Source organism: Heterodontus francisci, chromosome 8 (assembly GCF_036365525.1).
Source record: "Heterodontus francisci isolate sHetFra1 chromosome 8, sHetFra1.hap1, whole genome shotgun sequence".
In the NCBI taxonomy this organism is placed as follows: Eukaryota; Metazoa; Chordata; class Chondrichthyes; order Heterodontiformes; family Heterodontidae; genus Heterodontus; species Heterodontus francisci.
This window is the reverse complement of record NC_090378.1, coordinates 100,078,995-100,104,047: the sequence shown is the minus strand read 5'-3', so window position 1 is coordinate 100,104,047 and position 25,053 is coordinate 100,078,995. Positions and strand designations below refer to the sequence as shown.

At 40.6% G+C, this 25,053-nt stretch overlaps 1 protein-coding gene across 3 annotated transcripts in view; it reads right to left on the bottom strand.

Moving 5' to 3' along the window:
• acbd6 (acyl-CoA binding domain containing 6) overlaps window positions 1-25,053 on the bottom strand; it is a 261,449-nt gene that overhangs the window by 90,511 nt on the left and 145,885 nt on the right. For all 3 annotated transcript variants that reach the window (XM_068037834.1, XM_068037835.1, XM_068037833.1), the window contains exon 6: window positions 24,103-24,192. In XM_068037834.1, coding sequence (XP_067893935.1) covers window positions 24,103-24,192 — 90 coding nt within the window. The remainder of the gene's footprint in view (window positions 1-24,102; window positions 24,193-25,053) is intronic.

Below are 25,053 nucleotides of genomic sequence, written 5' to 3'. Positions count from 1 at the left end.
AATGGTGCAGTTTTAAAAAGCTTTACCATCAGTACCAGTTTTAAATATTGAATAGTTTTGTAAGGCGTTGTGACTAATAATGGCATGCTATTTTCCATTTGATTTATTAAATATTTTTGTTTAAATGGTGTGCGCTGTTCATATCACTGGGAAACTAGTTTAGAGCAATTGATGAGTCCAACAATGCGTGTAAGTTGAATTAACAAAGATACATTCATTTCGCCCAGGGCAGTGCTATGTTCTATGATTGTATCACTTCAACTATGCCAGTTAGTTTATCTCACGCTCACTGTCAAGAGTCATACTCAATACTTTCTCCAGAACTTGCACTTAAAATTTAAAAAACATTGAAATGGGTAGGAAAGAAAGATGATAAAGTTGATCATTAAATGATGAGATTTTTGAAACAGATATTTGATGGCTACACTTGCTCTTCAAATAAAAATCCACATAGTGCATGAATAATCTTAACAGTTTCTACTCTAATTAGGTCCTGCAAGAATAATTATCAGTATTTCTGCAAGTAATAACATTTGGCAAGAAGCACGAATGAAATGGAAATGTACAAGCCCCTCGAAACCTCAAGGTGGTGAAAAACCCCAAAATTCGAAACATACAAACATACGAATTAGGAACAGAAGTAGGCAACTCAGCCCCTCGAGCCTGCTCCGCCATTCAAGATCATGGCTGATCTGATTGTAACCTCAACTCCACATTCCCACCTACCCCCAATAACCTTTCACCCCCTTGCTTATCAAGAACCTATCTACCTCTGCCTTTAAAATATTCAAAGACTTTGCTTCTATCGCCTTTTGAGCAAGAGAGTTCCAAAGACTCTTGACCCTCAGAGAAAAAATTTCTCCTCATCGCGATCTTAAATGGGCGACTCTTTGGGCTTAATTTTACATTGCCGCCATCGTAAACTATGGCGGTCTGCATGTGCGGAATGCTGGTCGCAGAGCCGCGGCGATATTAAACGCGGCGGCTCATTTAAATGGCCAGGGCGGATGCCACCCCACACCACCCCCCCAACCGATGATGCGGAGAGGCGGGCTTTCCATCACTGGCATCCGGCGCCTCTACGCCGACACCATTTTTAAAGAGCTGCGAGCCCTAGATGACAATTTAAATATTTAAAGAAAAATTGGATTAAACTTTATTAAAAAAAGTTAAATTAATGTTTCTAGCCCCCTCCCACCACCGCCCCCCCAACAAACATACATGTCATTCTGTCCCCCCACAAAATACTTACCTTGTCTACTTGACCTTCCCCCTCCCCACACAAAGTTCACAAACTTTTATCTTTAATCCTTCTCACCATCCCCTCCACCAATCATATTAGTCTGACCCCCCCCCCACCACCAAACCCTCCCCCCCACAAAACCCAGCACTGAAATACTTACCTGCTCCCCACTTCGCACCAGTGTCCCGCATCGGATCTCCTAATGGCTACCACCAGCTACAGTATCGGGGCTGGATGAACGGCAGGAGCAGGTAATTATTTAATTCATTTATTTCAATAAATTTAAATATTTAGATTGGCTTCCCATCGCTGAGCAGCGGGGAGGCCACCATGAGGGCTTGCCGCCGCCGGTAATATCGGGCTGGGCCTTCCCGGGGTTGAAGCCCGTGGCAGGCCTCTCCTGGAGACATTTTCCGGCTGCCCTCGCCACGACGATGGTTTGGGGGGTTGGGGGTGGGCTGTAAAATCCTGCCCCTTATTTTTAAACAGTGACCCCTAGTTCTAGATTCTCCCAAAAAGAGGAAACATCCTTTCCACATCCAACCTGTCTTGACAGGACCCCTCAGGATCTTATATGTTTCAATCAAGTCGCCTCTTGCTCTTCTAAATTCCAGTGGATACAAGCCTAGCCTGTCCAATCTTTCCTCGTAAGACAGCCCGAGCATTCCAGGTATTAGTCTAGTAAACCTTCTCTGTACTGCCTCCAACGCATTTACATCCTTCCTTAAATGAGACCAGTACTGTACACAGTACTCCAGATGTGGTCTCACCAATGCCCTGTATAGCTGAAGCATAATCTCTCTACTTTTGTATTCAATTCCCCTCATGATAAATGACAACATTCTATTAGCTTTCCTGATTACTAGCTGTACCTGCATACTAACCTTTTATGATTCATGCACTAGGACACCCAGATCCCTCTGTATCTCAGAGCTCTGCAATCTCACCATTTAGATAAAATGTTTCTTTTTTATTCTTCCTGCCAAAATGGACAATTTCTCATTTTCCCACATTATACTCCATTTGCCAGATCTTTGCCCATTCACTTAACCTATCTGTATATCTTTGTAGCCTTCTTATGCCCTCTTCACAACTTACTTTCCTACCTATCTTTGTGTCACCAGCAAATTTAGCAGTCATGCCTTCGGTGCCTTCATCCAAGTCATTTATATAAATTGTAAAAAGTTGAGGCCCCAGCACTGATCCCTGTGGCACACCACTCGTTACATCCTGCCAACCAGAAAATGACCCATTTATGCCTACTCTCTGTTTCCTGTTAGATGGCAGTCTTCTATCCATGCCAAAATGTTACCCCCTATACCATGAGCTTTTAGTTTCTGCAATAACCTTTCATTTGGCACCTTATTAAATGCCTTCTGGAAATGCAAGTACAGTACATCCACTGGTTCCCCTTTATCCACAGTACATGTTACTTCTTCAAAGAACGCCAATAAATTGGTTAAACATGATTTCCCTTTCACAAAACCATGTTGACTTTACCTGATTACATTGCCCAGCTATAACGTCTTCATTAACAGCTTCTAACATTTTCCCTATGACAGATATTAAGCTAACTGGCCTGTAGGCTTCCTGCTTTCTGTCTCCCTCCCTTTTTGAATAAAGGAGTTACACTGTCTATTTTCCAACCTAAGTAACATGTATAACAACCGAAGAAGTAACATGTACCCCCAAAAGTATGCGCACACAGACGAACAGAACTGGACTCTAATTAAGAACTCAAGAAATAAGAGTAGACCATACGGCCCATTGAGCCCTCTCCGCCATTCAGCATGATCATGGCTGATCTTGGGCTTCAACTCCACTTTCCCGCCCGCTCCCCATATCCCTTGATTCCTTGAGAGACTAAAAATCTATCTCAGCCTTAAATATATTCAATGATGGCGCATCCAGAAAGCTCTCAGGTAGAGAATTCCAAAGATTCACAACACTTTCAAGTGAAGAAATTTCTCCTCATCTCAGTCCTAAATGATAGGCCCCCAATCCTGAAACTGTGCACCCTAGTTCTCAATTCCCCAGCCAGGGGAAACAATGTCTCAGTATCTACCCTGTCAAGCCCCTTCATCTTGAATGTTTCTATGACATTACCTCTCATTCCTCTAAACTCCAGAGAAAATAGAACCAATTTACTCAGCCTATTATAGGACAACCTTTTCATCCCAGGGACCAATCCAGTGAACTTTTGCTATACTGCCTCCAATGCAAGTACATCCTCCCTTAAGTATGAAGAGCAAAATTGCACACAGTATTCCAGGTGTGGTCTCACCAAAGCCCCGTACAATTGTAGCAAGACTTCTTCATTCTTTTACTACAATCTCCTTGCATTAAAAGCCAACATGCCATTTACTTTCTTAATTGCTTGCTGGACCTGCATGCTAACTTTTTGTGTTCCTTGTACGAGTATACCCAAGTCTCTCTGAACCTCAACATTTACAAGTTTCACACCTTTTAAAAATATTCTGCTTTTCTATTCTTATGACCAAAGTGAATAACTTCACATTTCCCCTCATTATAATCCATTTGCCACCTTGTTGCCCACTCACTTAACCTGTCTACAGCCTCTTGGTGTCCTCCTCACAGCTTGCATTCCCACCTAGCTTTGTATCCACAGTAAACTTAGATACATTACTCTCTGTCTCTTCGTCTAAGTCATTAATATAGGTTGTAAATAGCTGAGGCCCCAGCATTGATCCTTGGAAAATCATAGCCAAAGCATCCACTATCTCTGCAGCTATCTCTTTTAGAATCCTAGGATGAAGGCCATGAGGACCTAGGGATTTGTCGGATTTTAGCCCCTTGAGTTTCTCCAGTAGGTTTTTCTTTGCTGATATTAATGACTTTAATTTCCTCACTCTCATTAGCCCCTAAGCAACCTCTATTTCTGTATGCAACTTGTGTCTTCTACTGTCAAGACAGATACAAAATATTTGTTCAATGTCTCTGCCATTTCCTCATTTCCACAATAATTTCTCCTGTCTGCTTCTAAGGGACCAATATTTACTTTGGCTACTGTCTTCCTTTTTATATACTTGTAACAGCTCTTAGAATCTGTTTTTATATTCCTGGCTAGTTTACTCTCGATCTATTTTTCATTTTTAAATCGACCCTTTGGTGGCCCTTTGCTGATTTTTAAAACACTCCCAATCCAGCTGTACAGAACTTTAGTTAGGCCACACTTAGAATATTGCGTGCAATTCTGGTCGCCACACTACCAGAAGGACGTGGAGGCTTTGGAGAGGGTACAGAAGAGGTTTACCAGGATGTTGCCTAGTCTGGAGGGCATTAGCTACGAGGAGAGGTTGGATAAACTCGGATTGTTTTCACTGGAACGACGGAGGTGGAGGGGCGACATGATAGAGGTTTACAAAGTTATAAGCGGCATGGACAGAGTGGATAGTCAGAAGCTTTTTCCCAGGGTGGAAGAGTCAGTTACTAGGGGACATAGGTTTAAGGTGAGAGGGGCAAAGTTTAGAGGGGATGTGCGAGGCAAGTTCTTTACACAGAGGGTGGTGAGTGCCTGGAACTTGTTGCCGGGGGAGGTGGTGGAAGCAGGTACCATAGAGACGTTTAAGAGGCATCTTGACAAATACATGAATAGGATGGGAATAGAGGGATACGGACCCCGGAAGTGCAGAAGGTTTTAGTTTAGGCAGGCAACAAGATCGGCACAGGCTTGGAGGGCCGAATGGCCTGTTCCTGCGCTGTACTGTTCTTTGTTCTCTTATTACTATTCTTGGCAACATTATAAAGCCTCTTCTTTTAATCTAATACTATCCTTACCCTCCTTAAGTAAGCTACGGATGAATCTTTCTTGGAGTTTTTGCTCTTCCAATGGCATGTATTTTTGTTGAACATTTTGAATTGTTTCTTTAAACGTTTCCCACTGTTTATTTACCCTCATACCTTTTAGTCTATTTACCCAATTAAACTTAGTCATCTCTCCCCTCAAACCGACGTAATTGGCTTGAACATTCTTAAACTTAAGACTCTAATTTGAAGGGCAATATTCATGTATTTTGCCATTCAATTTCCACCATCTAATATACAATGGTACAGCAGAAAGCAAGCAGCAAATGTCCTAGCTATCCTGGATAAACCAACAGTAAGATGGTATGTGGAGGTCAATGCACAACCCAATAAAAAGCTGTTAGTAGATTCGAATATCCTGCTTTTTCCCCTGTGCTCCCACTGAACAAACAGAAATCTCAGAGAAAATGGGCCATTTGACCCAAACTACTCAGTGTTGGTGTTTATCCTCCATGTAAACAGTATCATAGAATCATAGAAGGTTTAAGGCACAGCAAGAGCCACTTGGCCCATTGTGTCTGTGCCGACCAAAAAACAATCCACCTATTCTAATCCCACCTTCCAGCATTTTGTCCGTAGCCCTGCAGTTTACGGTGCACATGAGGTGCATATCCGGACTCCTTCTGGATGAGTTGAGGGTCGCTGCCTCAACTACCCATTCAGGCAGTGAGTTCCAGACCATCACCACCTTCTGGGTGAAAAAGTTTTTCCTCATCTCCCCTCTATTTTTTCTACTAATCACTTTAAATCTGTGCCCCCACATCACTGACCTCTCTGCCAAGGTGAATAGACCCTTCACCTCCACTCAATCCAGGCACCTCAAAATTTTGTACATTTCAATCAGATCTCCCCTCAGCCTTCTCTGTTCCAAGGAGAGCAACCCCAGCCTATCCAATCTTTCCTTATAGCTGCATTTTTCCAGTCCTGGCAACATCCTTGTAAATCTCCTCTGTACCCTCTCTCGTGCAATTATATCCTTTCCGTAATGAGGTGGCCAGAACTGCACACGGTACTCAAGTTCTGGCCGAACAAATGATTATACAGTTCCAGCATAACCTCCCTGCTCTTGTATTCTATACTTCGGCTAATAAAGGAAAGGATTCCATATGTTTTCTTAACGACCTTATCGAACCTGTCCTGCTACCTTCAGAGATCTGTGGACATTCACTCCAAGGTCCCTTACTTCCTCTACATTTCTCAGTATTTTCCCATTAATCGTGCATTCCTTTGCCATGTTTGACCTCCACAATGCATCCTCACATTTTTCCAAGTTGAATTCCATTTGCCACTTTACTGCCCATCTGACCTGGTCAATAACCAGGGGGCATAGATTTAAGGTAAGGGGCAAGAGGTTTAGAGGGAATTTGAGGGAAAATTTTTTCACCCAGAGTGTGGTTGGAATCTGGAACGTATTGCCTGAAGAGGTGGTAGAGGCAGGAACCCTCACAACATTTATTTATTTTATTTTTTATTTATTTAGAGATACAGCACTGAAACAGGTCCTACGGCCCACCCAAGTCTGTGCTGACCAACAACCACCCATTTATACTAACCCTACAGTAATCCCATATTCCCTCCACCTACCTACACTAGGGGCAATTTACAATGGCCAATTTACCTATCACCTGCAAGTCTATTTAGATGAGCACTTGAAACGCCAAAGCATACAAGGCTACAGGCCAAGTGCTGGAAAATGGAATCAGAATAGTTAGTTGCTTGATGGCTGGCATGGACACGATGGGCCGAAAGGCCAGTTTCTGTGCTGTATAACTCCATAACTATGACCTGACCATCAATATCTTCCTGCAGCCTACAGCTATCCTCCTCGCTATCTACCACACGGCCAATCTTTGTGTCGTCTGCAAACTTCTTGATCATACCCCTACATTTACATCCAAATCATTAATCTACACATAAAAAGCAGGAGACCCAGTACTGAGCCCTGCAGAACGCCAGACGTCAACAATTACCCTTTGTTTCCTGCCACTGAGCCAATTTTGTACCCACCTTGCTGCATTTCCTTGGATCCCACGGTATTTTATTTTTTTAACCAGTCTGCCAAGTGGGACCTGGTCAAAAGCCTTGCTAAAATCCATGTAGACCACATTAACTGCACTACCCTCATCTATCTTCCTTGTTACCTCTTCAAAAAATTCAATCAAGTTAGTCAAACAAGATTTTCCCTTAACAAAACCATGCCGACTATCCTTGATTATCCTGTGCCTTTCTAAGTGACAGTTTATCCTGTCTCTCAGAATAGATTCCAATAATTTGCCCACTACTGAGGTTAAACTGACTGGCCTGTAATTATTTGGTCTATCCTTCGCTCCCCTTTTAAAACTGAGGTACAACGTTAGCAATTCTCCAGCACCACGACTGTCTCCAGTGAGGACTGGAAAATGATGGTCAGACCTTCTGCTATTTTCTCTCTTGCTTCTTTTAACAGCCTGGGATACATTTCATATAGCCCTGGAGATTTATCAACTTTCAAGGATGCTATTCCCATTAATACTTCCTCCCTCCCTACGTTTATCACATTCAATACTTCACCCTCTTCCTCCTTAACTACAATATCTGCATCGTCCCCCTCTTTTGTGAAGATAGACGCAAAGTATTCATTAATAACTATACCAATATCTTCCGCTCCTACACATAGGTTACCTTTTTGGTCTTTTATGGGCCCTACTCTCTCCTTAGTAATCCTCCTGCTCTTAATGAATCGATAAAACATCTTTGGGTTCACCTTGATTTTGCTTGCCAATATTCTTCCATGCCCTCTCTTTGCTCTCCTAATTTCCGTTTTGATTTCACCCCGTCACTTTCTATACTCCTCTCGGCTTTCTGTAGTATTGAGTTCTTGGTGTCGGACATAAGCTTTCCTTTTTCACCTTATCTTACCCTGTAGGCTCCTTGACATCTATGGAGCTCTAGATTTGGCCGCCTCACCCTTTTTCTTTGTAGGAACATATTTACTCTGAACCCCTTGAATCTCTCCTTGGAATGCCTCCCACTGTTCAGACACTGATTTATCTTCAAGTAGCTGTTTCCAGTCCACTTTCGCTAAATCACTCCTCAGCTTAGTAAAATTGGCCTTGCCCCAATTGAGAACTCTAACTCCTGTTCTATCTTTGTCCTTTTCCAACATTATGTTCAAACTAACTTAATTATGATCACGACCACCAAAATTCTCTCCCACTGCCACTCCTTCCACCTGTTCATCTTAATTTCCTAAAACTAAATCTAAAACTGTGCCCTCTCTTGTTGGACTTGCTACATACTGAGCAAAAAAGTTCTCCTGAATGCACCTTAAGAATTCTGCTCCCTCAATTCCTTTCACACTAAAACTATCCCAGTTAATACTGGTGTAGTTAAAATCCCCTACTATTACTGCCCTATTGTTCTTGCACTCCTCAGAGATTTGCCTACATATCTGCTCTTCTATCTCCCTCTGACTGTTTGGGAGTGTATAGTACACTCCCAGCAGTGTGACTGCCCCTTTTTTTTCTCCTTCGCTCAATCCATATGGTCTCATTTGATGAACCTTCTAACATATCATCCCGCCTCACAGCTGTAATAGTTTCCTTGATCAAAATTGCCACTCCCCCTCCTTTCTTATCCCCCTCCCTATCAGGTCTGAAGACCCTGTAACCAGGAACGTTGAGTTGCCATTCCTGTCCCTCTTTAAGCCAAGTTTTCGTAATGGTTATGATATCATACTGTGACGTGTCTATCTGCGCCCTCAGCACATCTGTTTTATTTGCTATACTCCTTGCATTGAAATAGATACCCTTGAGCACTGCCAAACTCTTTTTTTAAATTTTCTAACCTCGTTTCCTCTGTCTTCCAGACTCATCCATTAATTTTCCGCCTCCCATTTTCATTTCGGATTTTGTCTCAGCTGAGTCTACCCTCAGGTCCCCATCCCCCTGCCAAACTAGTTTAAATGCTCCCAACAGCACTAGCAAAACATCCCGCAAGTAACTCATCCCTGTTTCTACCTATGTTGTTGGTTCCGATGTGGACCACGACTGCTGGCTGTTCACCCTCCCCCTTCAGGATGCCCTGCAGCTGCTCAGTGATATCCTTGACCCTGGCACCAGGGATGCAACACACCACTCTGGATTCATGTCTGCGGCCACAGAAACGCCTGTCTGTTCCCCTGACTATTGAATCACCTATCACTATGGCTCTTCCAGTCTTCCCTGTACCTACCTGTGCAGCTGAGCCATCCGTGGTGCCATGGACTTGGCTCTGGCTGCACTCCTCAGGTGAAGCATCACTTTCCTCAGTATTCAGAAGTGAATATCTGTTGGAGAGTGAGATGCACTCGGGGGTCTCCTGCATTATCTGCCTGATTCTTTTTGACTGCCTAGTGGTCACTCATTCCCTCTCTCCGTGCATACTCTTAAGGTGACCATGTCTATAAACGTGCTATCCATGTGGCTCTCATCCTCATGAATGCACCGCAGTGTTGCTAGCTGCCACTCAAGTTCCAAAGCCCGGAGCTCAAGCTGCTTCAATTGACGATATTCCCTGCACAAATGGTTCTCCAGGATATGGGAAGCATCCTGGAGCTCCCACATAGTACAGGAGGTGCAATCTTGAGGTTGAAGCATCCCTGCCATTCCTTTATTTATTAGTCGACCCTTTGCTACTGCTTAAAAAAAAACCTTATCAATACTACAACAGCTTAGAATTATGAATAAAACCTTACTAGTACTGATAAATCCTACTAAAAATCAGTACAGTTCGCTAGTTAAAATAACCCTTACTCAGAAAAATACCAGCTTCTCATTTGTTCCTTATTATTAAGCTATTTACACATGCACCCTAACAGTAGTGCACTAACTCAGCTATTTAGAGTTATTCCCTAACAGCAGTTAGTCACCAATCAACCACCTTGCAGCTTTCCTGACACGTCACTGCTCACTTTGTTTTCAAACTCCAGCACGTCTAGACTCCTCTCTGCTGCTCTCCCGGAAGGTAACTGCTCTAGGCCACGATCCTCGGGCTCTATTTATCCGCTCCCCACTCCAAGTTCTTCCTGCAGGTCCGCTCCTCTCCCAGAAGGCAAGTGCTGTAGGCCGCGATCCTCAGGTTCTATTTATCAGCTCCTCACTCAGTGTTCTTCCCGTAGGTCCGCTCCTCTCCCGGAAGGTAACAAATTAAATAAATACAAATACTGTGCCCTTATGCTTATCTACTAGCAAGCATCTTGGTACAGTTTTTTTTAAATTTTGCACTCTATCGTCATAATTAAAACAATTACAAATGGGTTAGGTATATGAGCCACTGGACACATACAGAACTCTTAGGCTATATTCTTGTTCTTCTGCTAATTTAATTTGCTCCTCAGTTTTGAAAAGTATTAAAAGAGCCCTTATGCTCCAAGTAGGAGTGAATTCAACAAATCTATTCCACCAACACAACATTATGCAAGTGGCAGGTTATAAAGGGGTAAACTACTGGTATATGAAGCACAATTGCTTTGTCAACACAGAGTCCCTTATCTGAGCTCCATATTGTTTGTGACAACACAGACACACACAGACACAGACACAGACACAGACACACACACAGACACACACAGAGTCATGGGCATGACCAACACCTCAACTGCACACGACAACACAGTGAATCCCTCAGGTGTCCCAGACATTGTGATGCTCAGGTAAAAACGGGAGGAATTACAACACTATGCTTAGAACTGTAACTGTAATATCTATATCATTTATTAGAAAGATTGAAAAGAGTGTTTGGAAGACTAGAGATCATGAGAAAACAAATCTCTTCAGAGGTCTACACTCAAATCCAATTATAGACACATGAAGAGTTTTGTCAGCCCTCTGCTGACACTAATTCCATACCAGTGCACTCAGAAACTTTGGCGTACCAACCCACAGAACAGCATTGGCAATATAAGACATGAGGCAGTTCATGTACCCATACAGTGGAAATAATATGGGAGCCATGAGCAAGGGGAAGGGTTAGTAAAAAGCTGCTCTGAGAAGAATAACTGGATCTGTCCTATAGCCTATTGAAGGACAATGGACATTTCAGAGAGTTTGGCTTTGTGCTGAACTCAGCAGAGCGTCCAAACGGATATTAAAATCATTATCAGGAGGTTTGTGGTGTGCAGAACAGAGAACGGGTTGGGAGTAAACAAGAAATTTGGCTCTTTCTCACAAGTATAGTATACACCAATGGAAAAACACCATGATAGAAACAAGATGAATGGCCTTCATAGTGGAGCACCAGTCATTCTTATTTTGTTGTTAGTGCATCTCCCAGCAGAGCAGCTAAAAGGGAGCAAGGATCCCACCAATCATGCTAATGAATGTCTGGCAGCTCAGTTAGTTCCCTGTCCCTCTGTTTCTCAATCTCCAGACTGTGCTAATCCCTCACAATAAACTGCTTGTAGCCAAGCCAGATATTTATTACTATTGATCAGCCTTGTCCCAGCTAAGACTTTTGTTCTCTGAGCTCTGGACTCTGACCTCAATTAAGTTATGAATTTCAATCCAATAGACTGCCTCACTAACTCCCCTGCTCTCTCTGACTGTAGCAATTATAATTAGCAAACACAGGAGTCATGGAAAGAGCAGATCATGGATCATGTTATTTTAATAATAAATAAAGCTTTGGTGGCAACAAACACAGAAAGTATCTCGAGAAATTATACATTCAAGTATTTAATTGGAAAACTTGATTTTTTTTCTGCCAATATCAATTTCTAATAAATCTTAAGCTGCATAAAATCACTCATGGGAGTAGACATAATGTTCATAATATGAAACAAGGATCGACGTATCCATTAGAATGGCAGCATATTTTATATATACAGAGCATGAAAAAAATCAAAATAAGGTGTCCTGGTGGTACATACTCAGCACGAGTTTCAAACTCCACCACCTCTGAATATTAAGGATCTTGCCTCATAGTTAACATTACAGTTTAAGCAAAATTAGTCACAGAAGAGCAACAACTTGACTTAATATGTTAACAGTTCAATTCTGGCATACTGTGCTGTACTGAAGGTTAAGAGATTTGCTTCAAATCCATGTTGTCAAGACAGAAACTGCAGGGCCCATCAACGAGAGAACTTTCTGAGCCGACACAGAGTTTTCATTCTTTTTTAGCCAGGACTATTAGGGGAATTTCTAAGAAAAGCAAGCTAATCTACTGAAGATGTTAAATTCATCATGGCACCCCTCAGTGGGTACTGTTTTATTCACCTAATTGAGCTTCATGCTGAACAGGAACAGATGTACGAGACATGGCAACAGTAGCTGGCTCAAGGAAAAATAGAACATCAATAAAGCTACACTAAAGTTCTCCGCAATAATGGCTGGGATACTCGCCACAATAGAAATCTCGCGACTGAGAATGAAAAGAGAAATGCCATTGTTTCTTAATCTGTATCTTTAAATAAATCCCTCCTACTCGAAATCCTAAATCCTAATAGAAATGAACAACATATGTGTAATATTTTTAGAAGGAAAAGTACTGCATCCAAGTTTATAATTTTTGTTTTATTTCTCAAGATTTAAATGGTGGCAAGATTGCATTTATTGTTCATCCTTACTTGCCCTGAAAAAGTGGTGCTGGGCCCGCTTGAAATACTGCAGTTCTGATGCATTGGTGCTTTGATAGTATTAGGTAGAGAATTCCAGAATGGTCACCCAGTAACAACAAAAACTTGTATTGCTATAGCACCTTTAATGTAATAAAATGTCCCAAGGCATTTCACAGGAGTGTTAGAAAACAAAAATTTGACAAGGAGCCACATTAAGAGAAATTAGGGCAGATGACCCAAAAGCCTTGGGAGCTGAAGGCACGGCCACCAATGGTGAAGCAATTAAAATCAGGGAGGCTCACAGAGGCCAGATTTGAAAGACTGCTGATAGCTCAGAGGGTTGTAGAGCTGGAAGAAATTACGGAAGTCATGAGGGGAGAGGCCATGGAGGGATTTGAAAACAAGGAACAAAATTTCAAAATCGAAGCGCTTCTTAACCAGGAGTAAATGTAGTCAACGAGCACAAGGGTGAGGGGTCATGGGTGAATGGGACTTGGTGCAAGTTAGGGCACAGGCAGCAGAGTTTTGGATGATCTCAAGTCAATGGAGGGAAGAATGTGGAAAGTCAGCCAGGAGTGCATTGGAAGAGTTAAGTCTAGAGGTAACAAGGCACGGATGAGAGTTTCAGCAGCAAATGAGTTGTGGCAAGTGTTAAGGGATGTGGGTGGTTCCCTGAGGTGACCGACAATGGCCCAGGATGTGGCTACTTAACACATTCTTTGTTTCAGAAGAACCCATTCAATTCAAAAATGTCTCCTGATGGGTTCAGGATGGGTCTAATTGACACCTCTTAGCTTAAAATGTATCCTTTTATCTTTGCCAGACAGAAAGACAGTTTGAATATAGTTTGACTTTTGGCGGCCATTTTTGAAGCACCATGTCCACTTTTTAAAGGAAAAGTGTATTTTTATAACTCTTCAATTTAATTTCTGTATTTTCAGTTGCTGCACTTCGTGTGAGAGTGACACAATGAAGAACCAACAGTTTATGTCCAAGTCTGAAAGGAGTCAGACTTAGGAGTTGATGGTATTTCCACAAGACTGCTGGTCCTGTCCTTCTTGGTGGTATAGACTGAATGGCTCAAAGGTCCTGTTGAAGCGCACTTGATGATTTTCTGTAGTGCATCCTGTAAATATATACACTGCAGTCACAGTGGCCAGTGGTTGAAAGGGTGGATATTGAGTCCAATGGCTGCAGCAGTAACCCAGCAAACTGCTTTGTCCTGGATGCTGTTGAACTTCTTAAGCTTTTGGCTCCATCCATCCAGATGATTCATCAATATTCCATCACATTCTGCCTTGTAGATGGCAAAGAGGCTTTCAGGAGGTAACCCATTTAACACAGTACCTAACCTATACCATACGAACATACGAATTAGGAGCAGAAGTAGGCCTTTCGGCCCCTCGGCCCCTCGAGCCTGCTCCGCCATTCAATAAGATCATGGCTGATCTGCTTCCGTCTCAAATTCCTATCTAGTGCCAATAATCATTGATTCCCTTGCCTAACAAGAATCTATCTACTTCTACCTTAAAAATATTCAATGGCCTTGCCTCCACCACCTTCTGAGGCAGAGAATTCCATAGTTGCACAACCTTCACAGAAAAAATTTCTCCTCATCTCTATCCTAAAAGGGCGACCCCTAATTTTAAAACTGTGCTCCCTAGTTCTGGACTCACCGACAAGAGGAAACATCCTTTCCACATCCACCTTGTCAAGACCATTCAGGATCTTATATGCTTCAATCAAGTCTCCCCTCACTCTTCTAAACTCCAGTTTATCCAACCTTTCCTCATACGACAACCTGTTCATTCCAGCTATCAATCTAGTAAACCTCCTTTGAACCGCCTCCAACGCATTTACATCCTTTCTTAAATAAGGAGAAAAAAACTGCATACAGTATTCGAGATGTGGTCTCACCAATGCCCTGTATAACTGTAGCATAACATGCTTACTTTTATTTTCAATTCCTCTCATAATAAAGGATAGCATTCCATTAGCCTTCTTTATTACTTGCTGTACCTGCATACTAACTTTTTGTGATTCATGCACTGGAACACCGAGATCCCTCTGCACCTCGGAATTCTGCAGTTGTTCTCTGTTTAAGTAATACTCTGCTTTTTTATTCATCCTGCTAAAGTGAACAATAAACCTATGCTCTGCTCTTTCGTGTCTGTGTTGCTATGGCTATTCTAATTAAGCTTCTGGTCATCGTGAACTTCAGGATATTGATGGTAAGGGACTTGCTGATGGTAGGGCCATTGAAGGTTAGGGGAAGGTGGTTGGGCCTTTCTTGCACAAGGTATTCATTACCTGCCACTAAGCAGCACAAGTCTACATGTTGCCCAAGTCCTGACAAAGACTGATTGGCTGCTTCATTATCAGAGGAATAGAGTAATTTACGAATGGAGTTGAACACTGCAATTCTCAGTGAACAGCCCCACTCCTGGCCTTACAAGAAAAGGTTACTAATGCAGCAGCTGAAAATAGCAGAGCCGAGGACACTACCCTGAGGAACACTCACTGACAGTGATGTCCTAGAGCTGTGATGATCAGCCTCCGACAACAACAACCATCTTTGTTTGTGTCAGCTATGATTCCAGCCACTGGAGGGTTTTCCCCTGGACTACCACTGAGCTCAGTTTTGCTGGGGTTCTTTAGTGCTAAGCAGTTCTGGCACAACCCTCATAAAATCCCTAAGGAACATCAGCATTGTGTGTGGAAGTTTTAAGAAAGGCAAGTACTCTATCCAAGTTTATGTATTATTTGCTGGGATAGACTTTCTACATCTTGTATAAACACAAGATGCATTTTTCTCTCTTTGGTACAAAGCTATTAAGTTTCTTAACATTACTGTCAGTTTTCCATTGCTGAGCACTATGGCAAATAGTCTATGCTCCCTATTCATAAGGTTATAGACTGAACGATTCCAAGTACAACTGTTAGGAAGAAAAGATATCTTCATGTGTTGGCAACATATTGCAATATTTGTACAGCTACATATGTCCTAATGTACTTTAGTCAAATTATGACAGGAACCATCCAATAGGTCATCATAATAACTACTAATGCATGGTAATGTACTATTTCTAAAAGTTACTTATTTACTAATAGCAATACTGAACTTTCCAGATTCTTTTACTTTGCAATAGATCTTAAACTAACAAAATCACAATCTACTGATGTCCAAGATTGTGATATAAAAGATTAATTATAATAGTACATGCAGAAGAGTACCCAGCCCTTCATAATCCTCTGTTACAATTCATACATCTGGGACTTGTCAGGCCACTGTCAACTTCAATACAGAGATGCTGCAAGCTGGGATAGTTGTATGTCCACCATGACACTCAAGCCAACATCAAAGAATAGGAAGGTGTTATGACCAGGTGAGAAAGGTGTCTAGGGGTCTTTCTCAACCTTCACCTGGTCTTACTGTAACAGGGTTTTGATGTTAAACACACCGTGTTTTGAGCACCCCCTTGGTGAATCCTTGTTCACCACTTTCCAATTATAAGGCAAAGAAATTAGCACAAACAGGCTTTCTTAGGTTTAAAGAAGAAAAGTAAAATTTATTAAAACTTAAACTCTAATTCGGTTAACACCTACGGATACACGCCGCACCCCACTAGCATGCATACGCGATACGCACATGCAAAAAGAGACAGAAAAGAGAAAATAAAGTGAAAATGTTTGAGGCAATCTCTTAAGGGGATTTGTTACTGTGCTTCGAGCTCGCTGCAGAGTCCTTGATTGTAGGTAATCTTGCTTTTCGTTAGGACCCAGTATTCTTCTTAAACCTTGTTCACTGTAGGAGACTTTTCTCTCTTGTGGTTCATGTGTCTTCAATGGGTCTTCAGTTCCGTGAGAAAGAGATGGGAGTAGACAGGAGATGTTCTCAGTCCAGGAACAAAGAGCTTTGTGTCTTCAAACACTGTTTCTCCAATTTAAAACTCCCCTAGTTGGCCAGCAGGTGGTCACGTGACTGACTGGTTTGACCAGGTCTCTTCTGTGTATTGGCAGCATTTTAGCAGTTAACCTGGAATGTTAACTTCTCCACCTTCAACGTCTGATAATCAAAAGTCCACTGTGGATTAAATTGGAGCAGGGAGTGGCCCCTTTGTCCTTTCCAAATAATGTCTGTTACTATGCAAATGTCTTTCCAGTCAAGGGTCTTTTTTTAAAAAAGCAGTAACAGTTTAAAAATCAGTGTTCATGTGGCGAAATTAATGCGCCTCATTCTTGGCAGGTGGGGGCCTGCATGATAAAGGGTATGAAGGCGGCGGAATTCACTTATTTACTATCGCAGATATGTGACAGCGGCCATACACTTGGAACACAGCTCTTTTACAGTTAGTGCATCGGTGTTAGATTGTATTTAGTGCAAACTCCACTGCATCAGCTCACTTTCAGTTCAGTCACAACATTCTAATAACATACAGTGCAGTAAAAACCCAAAACTATGATAACACCATCTGATGTCTTCCTGTGACCAGGTATCAAGCTATGATACAATTGCCAAATTGAGGCTACAGTGCAAATCGGATTGATTGTTGAAATGCCCTTTGTTGTTCTCCAAATTGCACAAGTTGTGTTATACTCCAGAAAGCTGGTTGTTGAAGGATGATGCTGGAACCAATCTCAGTTTTAATTTTACAGTTTTACAGACTACAAACATTAGCTTATTACTCAAACCTCCACTCAACTGCAGTAAACGTCTCCTTATATGTGCTCAAATAAGACCCCAATTAACACCCTCCACCTGCATATAACTAAACACAATTGATATACAATTAACCAGTTATGCCACAAACCTAGGGATCTTCATTGATTAACTTTAACAGCCATTAGTGTTTTTACCTTAAGGAAATTATTCTGGTGATATCATTAAGGGAGAGTTATTGACTGTGACAGTGCCAGAAAGCTGAATTAACAAACACCCTGTTAAATTACAAGACACCCCTAGGTCAAATGGTCATATTGCTAATAGGAGTAGTAATAGGTTCCTTCACATTAGTATGTGCAGTAACTCCTTCATGCCACTGCACAGTGGTTAGCACCGCAGCCTCACAGCTCCAGTGACCCGGGTTCAATTCTGGGTACTGCCTGTGTGGAGTTTGCAAGTTCTCCCTGTGTTTGTGTGGGTTTCCTCCGGGTGCTCCGGTTTCCTCCCACATGCCAAAGACTTGCAGGTTGATAGGTAAATTGGCCATTAGCAATTGCCCCTAGTATAGGTAGGTGGTAGGGAAATATAGGGACAGGTGGGGATGTGGTAGGAATATGGAATTAGTGTAGGATTAGTATAAATGGGTGGTTGATGGTCGGCACAGACTCGGTGGGCCGAAGGGCCTGTTTCAGTGCTGTATCTCTAAACTAAAAATTAAACTAAGATGTAATTATCATTAACTATTCAAAAAGATACATATTTCAAATGGGGCAGAAATCAGAAAAGGATGGTGAGGCAATTATTAGTTTTATTGTTAAAAGTGTTATTTTTGATACTCTTTAATAGAAACATTAAGGCTTTGAACAAGGAAATCATTAACAATTTCAAGGAACCAGTTAGCAATGAAAAACAAGACAGTTCATTTGGATCTAATTCTTCTTTGGCCTCCTTATCTCGAGAGACAATGAGTAAGTGCCTGGAGGTGGTCAGTGGTGTGTGGAGCAGCGCCTGGAGTGGCTATAAAGGCCAATTCTAGAGTGACAGGCTCTTTCACAGGTCCTGCAGAAAAATTTGTTTGTCGGGGCTGTTACACAGTTGGCTCTCCCCTTGCGCCTCTGTCCTTTTTCCTGCCAACTGCTAATCTAATTATATTCTATAAATTATATTCTATAAATTGGTCTAAGTGCTGCATGCAGCCAGCCCACCCTAAATCTCGGCAAATTAAGGTAAAGTTGTAGACCTCAGGCTATTTTCCAAAGGGAATGAATGCACTGAGGTATAAAAAGGCCAATAGACTATTGGTGTCCTGTTTCATGTCTCTGAATAGCTGCTGTTTTCACATCTGAACTTTTTGTCCTGTGTACACCTGTAGCAGATAAAGAACATCAGACAATACTCTGCAAATCACAGATAATTTAACAAATTATACTTTTTTGCCATGTGTAACCCTTCCCAAGTCTATAAGCAGAACAGACTTTATTTCACATCTATTGACCAGTTTATCGATGGATTACATAGGTTAGGGGTCGGAAACCTTTTTTTTGCCTAAAAGGTTTTTTTTAAATTGCCTCGAAGAAAACTATTGGGAGCCACAAGATGAAAAACATTAATGATGTAAAGGCATAAGCATACCTAAAGAGGAAAAAAATTGAGAATCTAAGGAACATTGTGTTCTTATTTGATGCTGTAAAAAGTAATTTGCTTTAACTTCTCCTGACGCTTATAAAACTGAATAAGTAAAACCATTATTTTTGTTTTTAAAGTTGAATCTTGATGCTACCCAAATCTTAAATTTGCCTTCAGTTTTATTTATTTATTTTTTATTATTCATTCATGGGATGTAGGTGTCGCTGGCTAGGTCAGCATTTATTGCCCATCCCCAATTGCCCTTGAGAAGGTGGTGGTGAGCTGCCTTCTTGAACCGCTGCAGTCCATGTGAGGTAGGTACACCCACAGTGCTGTTAGGAAGGGAGTTCCAAGATTTTGACCCAGCGACAGTGAAGGATTGGCAATATAGTTCCAAGTCAGAATGGTGTGTGACTTGGAGGGAAACTTGCAGGTGGTGGTGTTCCCATGCTGGCCTTGTCCTTCTAGTTGGCAGAGTTTGTGGGTTTGGAAGGTGCTGTATAAGGAGCCTTGGTGAGTTGCTGCAGTGCATCTTGTAGATGGTACACACTGCTGCCACTGTACGTCGGTGCTGAAGGGAGTGAATGTTTGTGGATTGGATGCCAATCAAGCGGGCTGCTTTGTCCTGGATGGTGTCGAGTTTCTTGTGTGTTGTTGGAGCTGCACCCAACATTTTCCTGGAGAATCATAATGGCACATTTTCTTTCACTGCTAGGTAGATATTATTCAGCAAAAGTTTTGAGCTTTGCTAACAACATGCTGGGCAGAATTTGATTTTTTGTTAACATGAAATATTTTATCCCATATCAAACATACACAGGTCCTGTTCAGATTGGTAGCAAAACAAAATCTAGTCCTCGCTAAAGTCACTATTTTCATCTTTGATGATTCTCTGTTTCAATGCCATTCAATCCTTTTGCTATCTATGACTGAATTCATATTTTTTCTAAATATGATGCTTATAACCCCTTTTTACCTACAAATTTTTTGTAACCTGAAATTTTTTTGACAAACCTTCTCAAAAATCAGAGAAATGTTTTTTTTGCATCATGTGATTTTGATTGCAAAGGTTGTTCAAGTGCCATACCAGTGGTCTTGTTTAATATTCATCAGTTCATTTTTTTATTTAAAGTGATTGTATGGAAGTTGTGTTATTTTAATGTTTAGCGGGAATATGTGTTCATGATTAAAAAAGAGAATGTAAAAATGGTGAACAGTTTTTCAAGCAGTTGATTCTTATGATAAAAAAATGTTTAATAGCACATTCAGAATAATTTTTCCTCTCAGCTATATTAGAAACAATAATGGACTCAACCATAAAACCTGTTCCTCGAACCAGACATTATCTATAACCATGGTGTAGCTATACCACTCAAATAGGTTTGTTTAGAGCATGATGCAGTTTTTCGTTAAAATAATCATTTGAAACCGTAAAGTGCAGTGTAATGGTTAGCCTTTTATCCCCACAATAGAAAAACAGTTTTTACTTCTTCAGCAAATGAGACAAATCCTGAGAGATATTTCTCCTAATATTATGTACATATTTTAGTAAATTTCAGCATTAAATTATTGTGAATGCCAAATTCTTTAACATCTATGAATTAAATCATGAGATAAACTGTCAACAATTAGGAGACCGCCTCTGAAATTTTAATTTATCTTTTCAAGACCACATTTACCATATATTTTCTGAAATAATCCCTAAAAATACTATTTTGAAGCCTGACAACAGAGACTAAATTTTTAAGCAAATGAACAACTCAATAAGGAAAATTGTGTTGCCATCTAGTTCTTTGATTCATCATTTTCTTGACTTTTTTTTTAAGGTTTTTATCTTGATAATGCGATGCAACGGGAAAAGGTTGGGAGACACAAATGAGATGTTAAAGAGCTGCATGCGGCCGACCCCTGACATAGGCTAATAGTGCAAGCAAAATACATTGGATTTAAATCTCAATGACCTTTCACTCTGAAAGGAATATTTCTCTACAAATATAAATATATATTACAATAGAATATTGTGCAGTACAGAATTTTTTGGCACTCTTACAATGAACTAGAAACTTGCAGAAAATCTTACCATAAATATTCTCTGATAGAAATAGTGTGCTTTGATTGTGAAAAGCTACAAACATCCAGCACTTAAAAAATAGTGCTCATGTTATCTAAAGTCCACGTGTCATTTTATATGGCAATGATCAGAGGAAAATACAATTTTCCAGGTAATTTTTACAGTTAAATTAAATCTAAACTATTTTTAATTGCTTCAGCTGCCTCTACAAATCTCTAACTTTGAACTATGACAGGTATAACCTCACTGTATTACTCAAACTACAGCAAGTTACATTATTATTTATTTTAATTATTTTATTTGGGCATCATATTGGTTATAATTTAACATTAGGGATTTGTAAGAACTTCAGTTACTAAATGCAATGCAAGATGATTTGTGAATCTTCCATTCCCGCTGAACTTTCCCCCGTCCCCAAGCTCCAAAGATGAGATCATGCACATTATTTCTCATACCTGCATCCCCAATGTCATGAATTACCGCATCATCACATATTGGAATTTATCCAAAGGACCTCAAAACTGTGCATATCCTGTTGTTCCTTTCCCTCACATCCTACAGGAACCTAAAACCCAACTGTGGCTTTATCTGACCAATACTTTGAGATTTATCTCTTCATGCCTCCTAAATCAACTTGGCCCTCAAATCAATGTAAACTGTGATTGAGACCCTTCATGTAATGTTTTGTTCAGTAACTGCACCTCCCATGGCATACAATAAAATTGCTGTGGTACTGTTCAGCTGAGTGAGGTCCCTTGTGTAGTCCACAGCAAAGTCATTTGTGCCCCAAGAAACAAAAAACAAATTAAACAGTTGTGTTATGCTGCGAAGTGGTTCATCCTCCCCACAGACCTGATCATGTTTGGATTTTCATTTTGTTTTTCAGAATTGCCTGAAGTGATAGGGCCAACAGCAGCGGTTTGAAGTTTTTAGGATGGGCCATCTCCATCTGTCCAGCTCCCCTTGAGCTCTCACATTCAGGTTGAGAGCTTAACAGGTGTCAAAAACCCTATTTACCTAATGGTTGGAATCATTCTGCATTTACCATTATAACATGCTTCGAGGGTGCATTTAAGCCAGATAATCAGCAAGTTCTTGCAGCATTTATGCTCAACCCAGTAACCTGATTCAGTTGATACCCTTGAGCAGCTCAGTGTATCAAAAGCCATCTTGCATCCAAAAGGTCCTAATAATTATCGCCAAATTCAGCTCAAATTTCCCCCAAATGTGGCAATAGCATTATTCCCATTTATGCCAGAGTAAAATCTGGCTTTTTAAATGTCCTCTACCCACCCCCCAACTCCAGAAGTAACAGACATTTATTTGCACACAGGTAATTTTACAGCTATGAAGACAGAGTTTCTGCTCAGCTCTGGTTACCAGGTTATAGTTGGTAACAAAGCAAGACAAACCACTGGCCACAGGAAGGAAAATGTTTTAGTTTTGGTCTACAAGATCTATATTAGAAGTAAAGCAATTTCATAAAACGATGATGTTACACTCAGGTCAGGATCACATTAATATACCTCCCCTAAGTAAGGACAATTTTCTGTGCCTCAAAAAGACATAGCACAAACAAATCTCAAGTCTCAGGAGGCTAAAAATAAATCGGGCCTCTAGCACAAAAAAAATACATTTAAATCTTGACACTTTGTTTTCAATCATCTTCCCATTTACAAAGAAAGGTAAAGAAAAGCGTCTTAGTTCCCAAGTGCAATCTGGAATGTTCCATGTTGTTCCCAGGATTTCCAGTAGACTACAATTTGTGAAGAGGGTTTAAAAATGTCAACAAAAGAGTGAAGTGACATTGTTCAACTAAACAACAACATTATCAGAGTAATTGGTCGCCGTGATAATTGTGGTTAATACCCCTTCACACCTGTGGCCAGCACTGGAATGTGACCTGATTCCATTCAGATCGCTAGGTCTGCAGAGCCCAAAGAATTTAACAGGATTTCATCTTGCGATTGAAAAAACAGTAACTTTAATCAAAACTTCCCAAAATAGGAAAACTAAACACAAGACGACACTGAGTAATGAGGAATTATGACATTCCCTGCAGCAGCAAGTAAAATATCAGGCCATTATTGGTAACTGTCAACTCCTATCACAGTTGTGCAATTATACAAGTAGAATAGCACCCCAGCGACAGGTCACTAGCAATGTGGTGTGGTCACTTTAAGTATGGAGGCCTCTTAATATCCTCTGAACTGATCTTGTAAAAACAATCAAAATGAGGGATGGGCAATAAATCTGACCATGCCAGCCTTGCCCACATACCAGGAACAAATAAATATTAAAAAGAAATGAAACAACTGTTATCCATAAGCATTACCTATGTGCACAACGTATGGCACATTCTCATATGTTACTAAGAATTGGATTGTACCACCTGCTGGTGCAGCAGCTCCTTGATATTATGGGCATTGTTTCTCCTGGATTCAAGCTGATTCCAGAAATCAAAAGTGCAGGGTTGAGTATTTTTGCACCACTCGCTTAGCAATTTATTTTAATATTTTCAGTCATGTGAATCATTGTCTCTAGAGAGAATGGAAATGCCAACAATGGAGGTGTTGCGCCTGATGGGTGTTTAACGGGATAATTTCCCAAGTGTGGAGTAATTAAGTATATTTACCCCGGAAGGGAAGCAAACCCAATAATTCACCGCCACTGATACCAAATGTTTTACTTTTACATATCCATTTATATTTCAAGTTAGAAGAAACCATGCAAAATTATTTTCAAAAGCGACGCTTTATTACACTAAGAGCTAAAAGAACAGCGACAAATGCTGATAGAAGTATTACAAGAAAAAAGTTACACTGTCTTTTAAACGTTGATGGACTAGAGGCGATTCATTTTATGAAATTACTTTGAATTTACAGAATATTGCAGGTTCAAACAGCAATGAGACTTCAATGTCCATCCTACTGCTAGTGTTCTTGCGATAAAATGTCAGGTATAATAGGGAAAATGTGTTTTTTCATCTGCACATTACTTTTTTTTCAAAAAAGTTGCATCCATTTGTACAAACTATAACCACAACTATAAGAAATAATGTATAATAAAGATCATTAGACAGTGGTATGTCAACTCACCTGACTGTTGATTTCAGCTTTTTGTTGAAGCAACATGTCAACCAGATCTTTATGTCCTCGGTCACATGCCCAATGTAGCAGTGCTCTTCCCTATGGAAGGAAAATTAATGGGGAGATATTCAATGTAAATGGGTGTTTATTTACAGGCATTTCAATTATCAAATCAGCAGTAAATAATAATTACAAAACAAAAACCAAAGTCTCAATATAAAATGCATTAATCTGAGTTTTAAAAAGTAGTAGGTTTTATAAGAGTTCAATCTCAGTGTTTGACATTTAGTACCACATTCATCCCACTATAATCATTAACATGGCTTTGGAATTCATAGGTGTGCTTGAAATGAACCTTGCTATTCAGAGAGCTGGTAGGAACATCTGTGATTTTAGACTGGTGTGGCAATGTGTTAGCAGCCTTCTAATGCAAGAACGCAGCACAATATCCCAGGGGTTACTGCAGCTTAGTGCACAAAATTGATGAGCATACAAATGGAAAATGGATCCTGCAACTTGAAATATGTCTTTCCCTGCTTGTTTCAAAAAAGAAAGTACACAGCTAACAGCAACCTTATTAATTTCCAGGCAAAGTTTCTTTTACTGTAGCATAACCATCACTGGTATACTGAAGAGATAGACAGGTGGTAATCTTGACAAAAGTAGAAATGAAGATAGAGACTCAGTCAAGTAGGCTAGGGCTAGAGATCAAGTAATGTGGGAAAAGTCAAGCTTTCAAAAAAACAGGGCTGAAATGATGCCTGTTGAAATGGACAGAAAAGTCCAGGGCTGTGATGAAACCTATCAGCAATCAGCTACATTTTAACTATGCAGCAAAGAATAAACTTAGTCAAATCCATAGTAAGCACGAGGTGATGGATCTGGTGAGGTTCAAAAGGACAAGGTAATTACATTACACAAATCAGAAAGGAAAAATGAGGCAGACTGTTAGACCGAGAC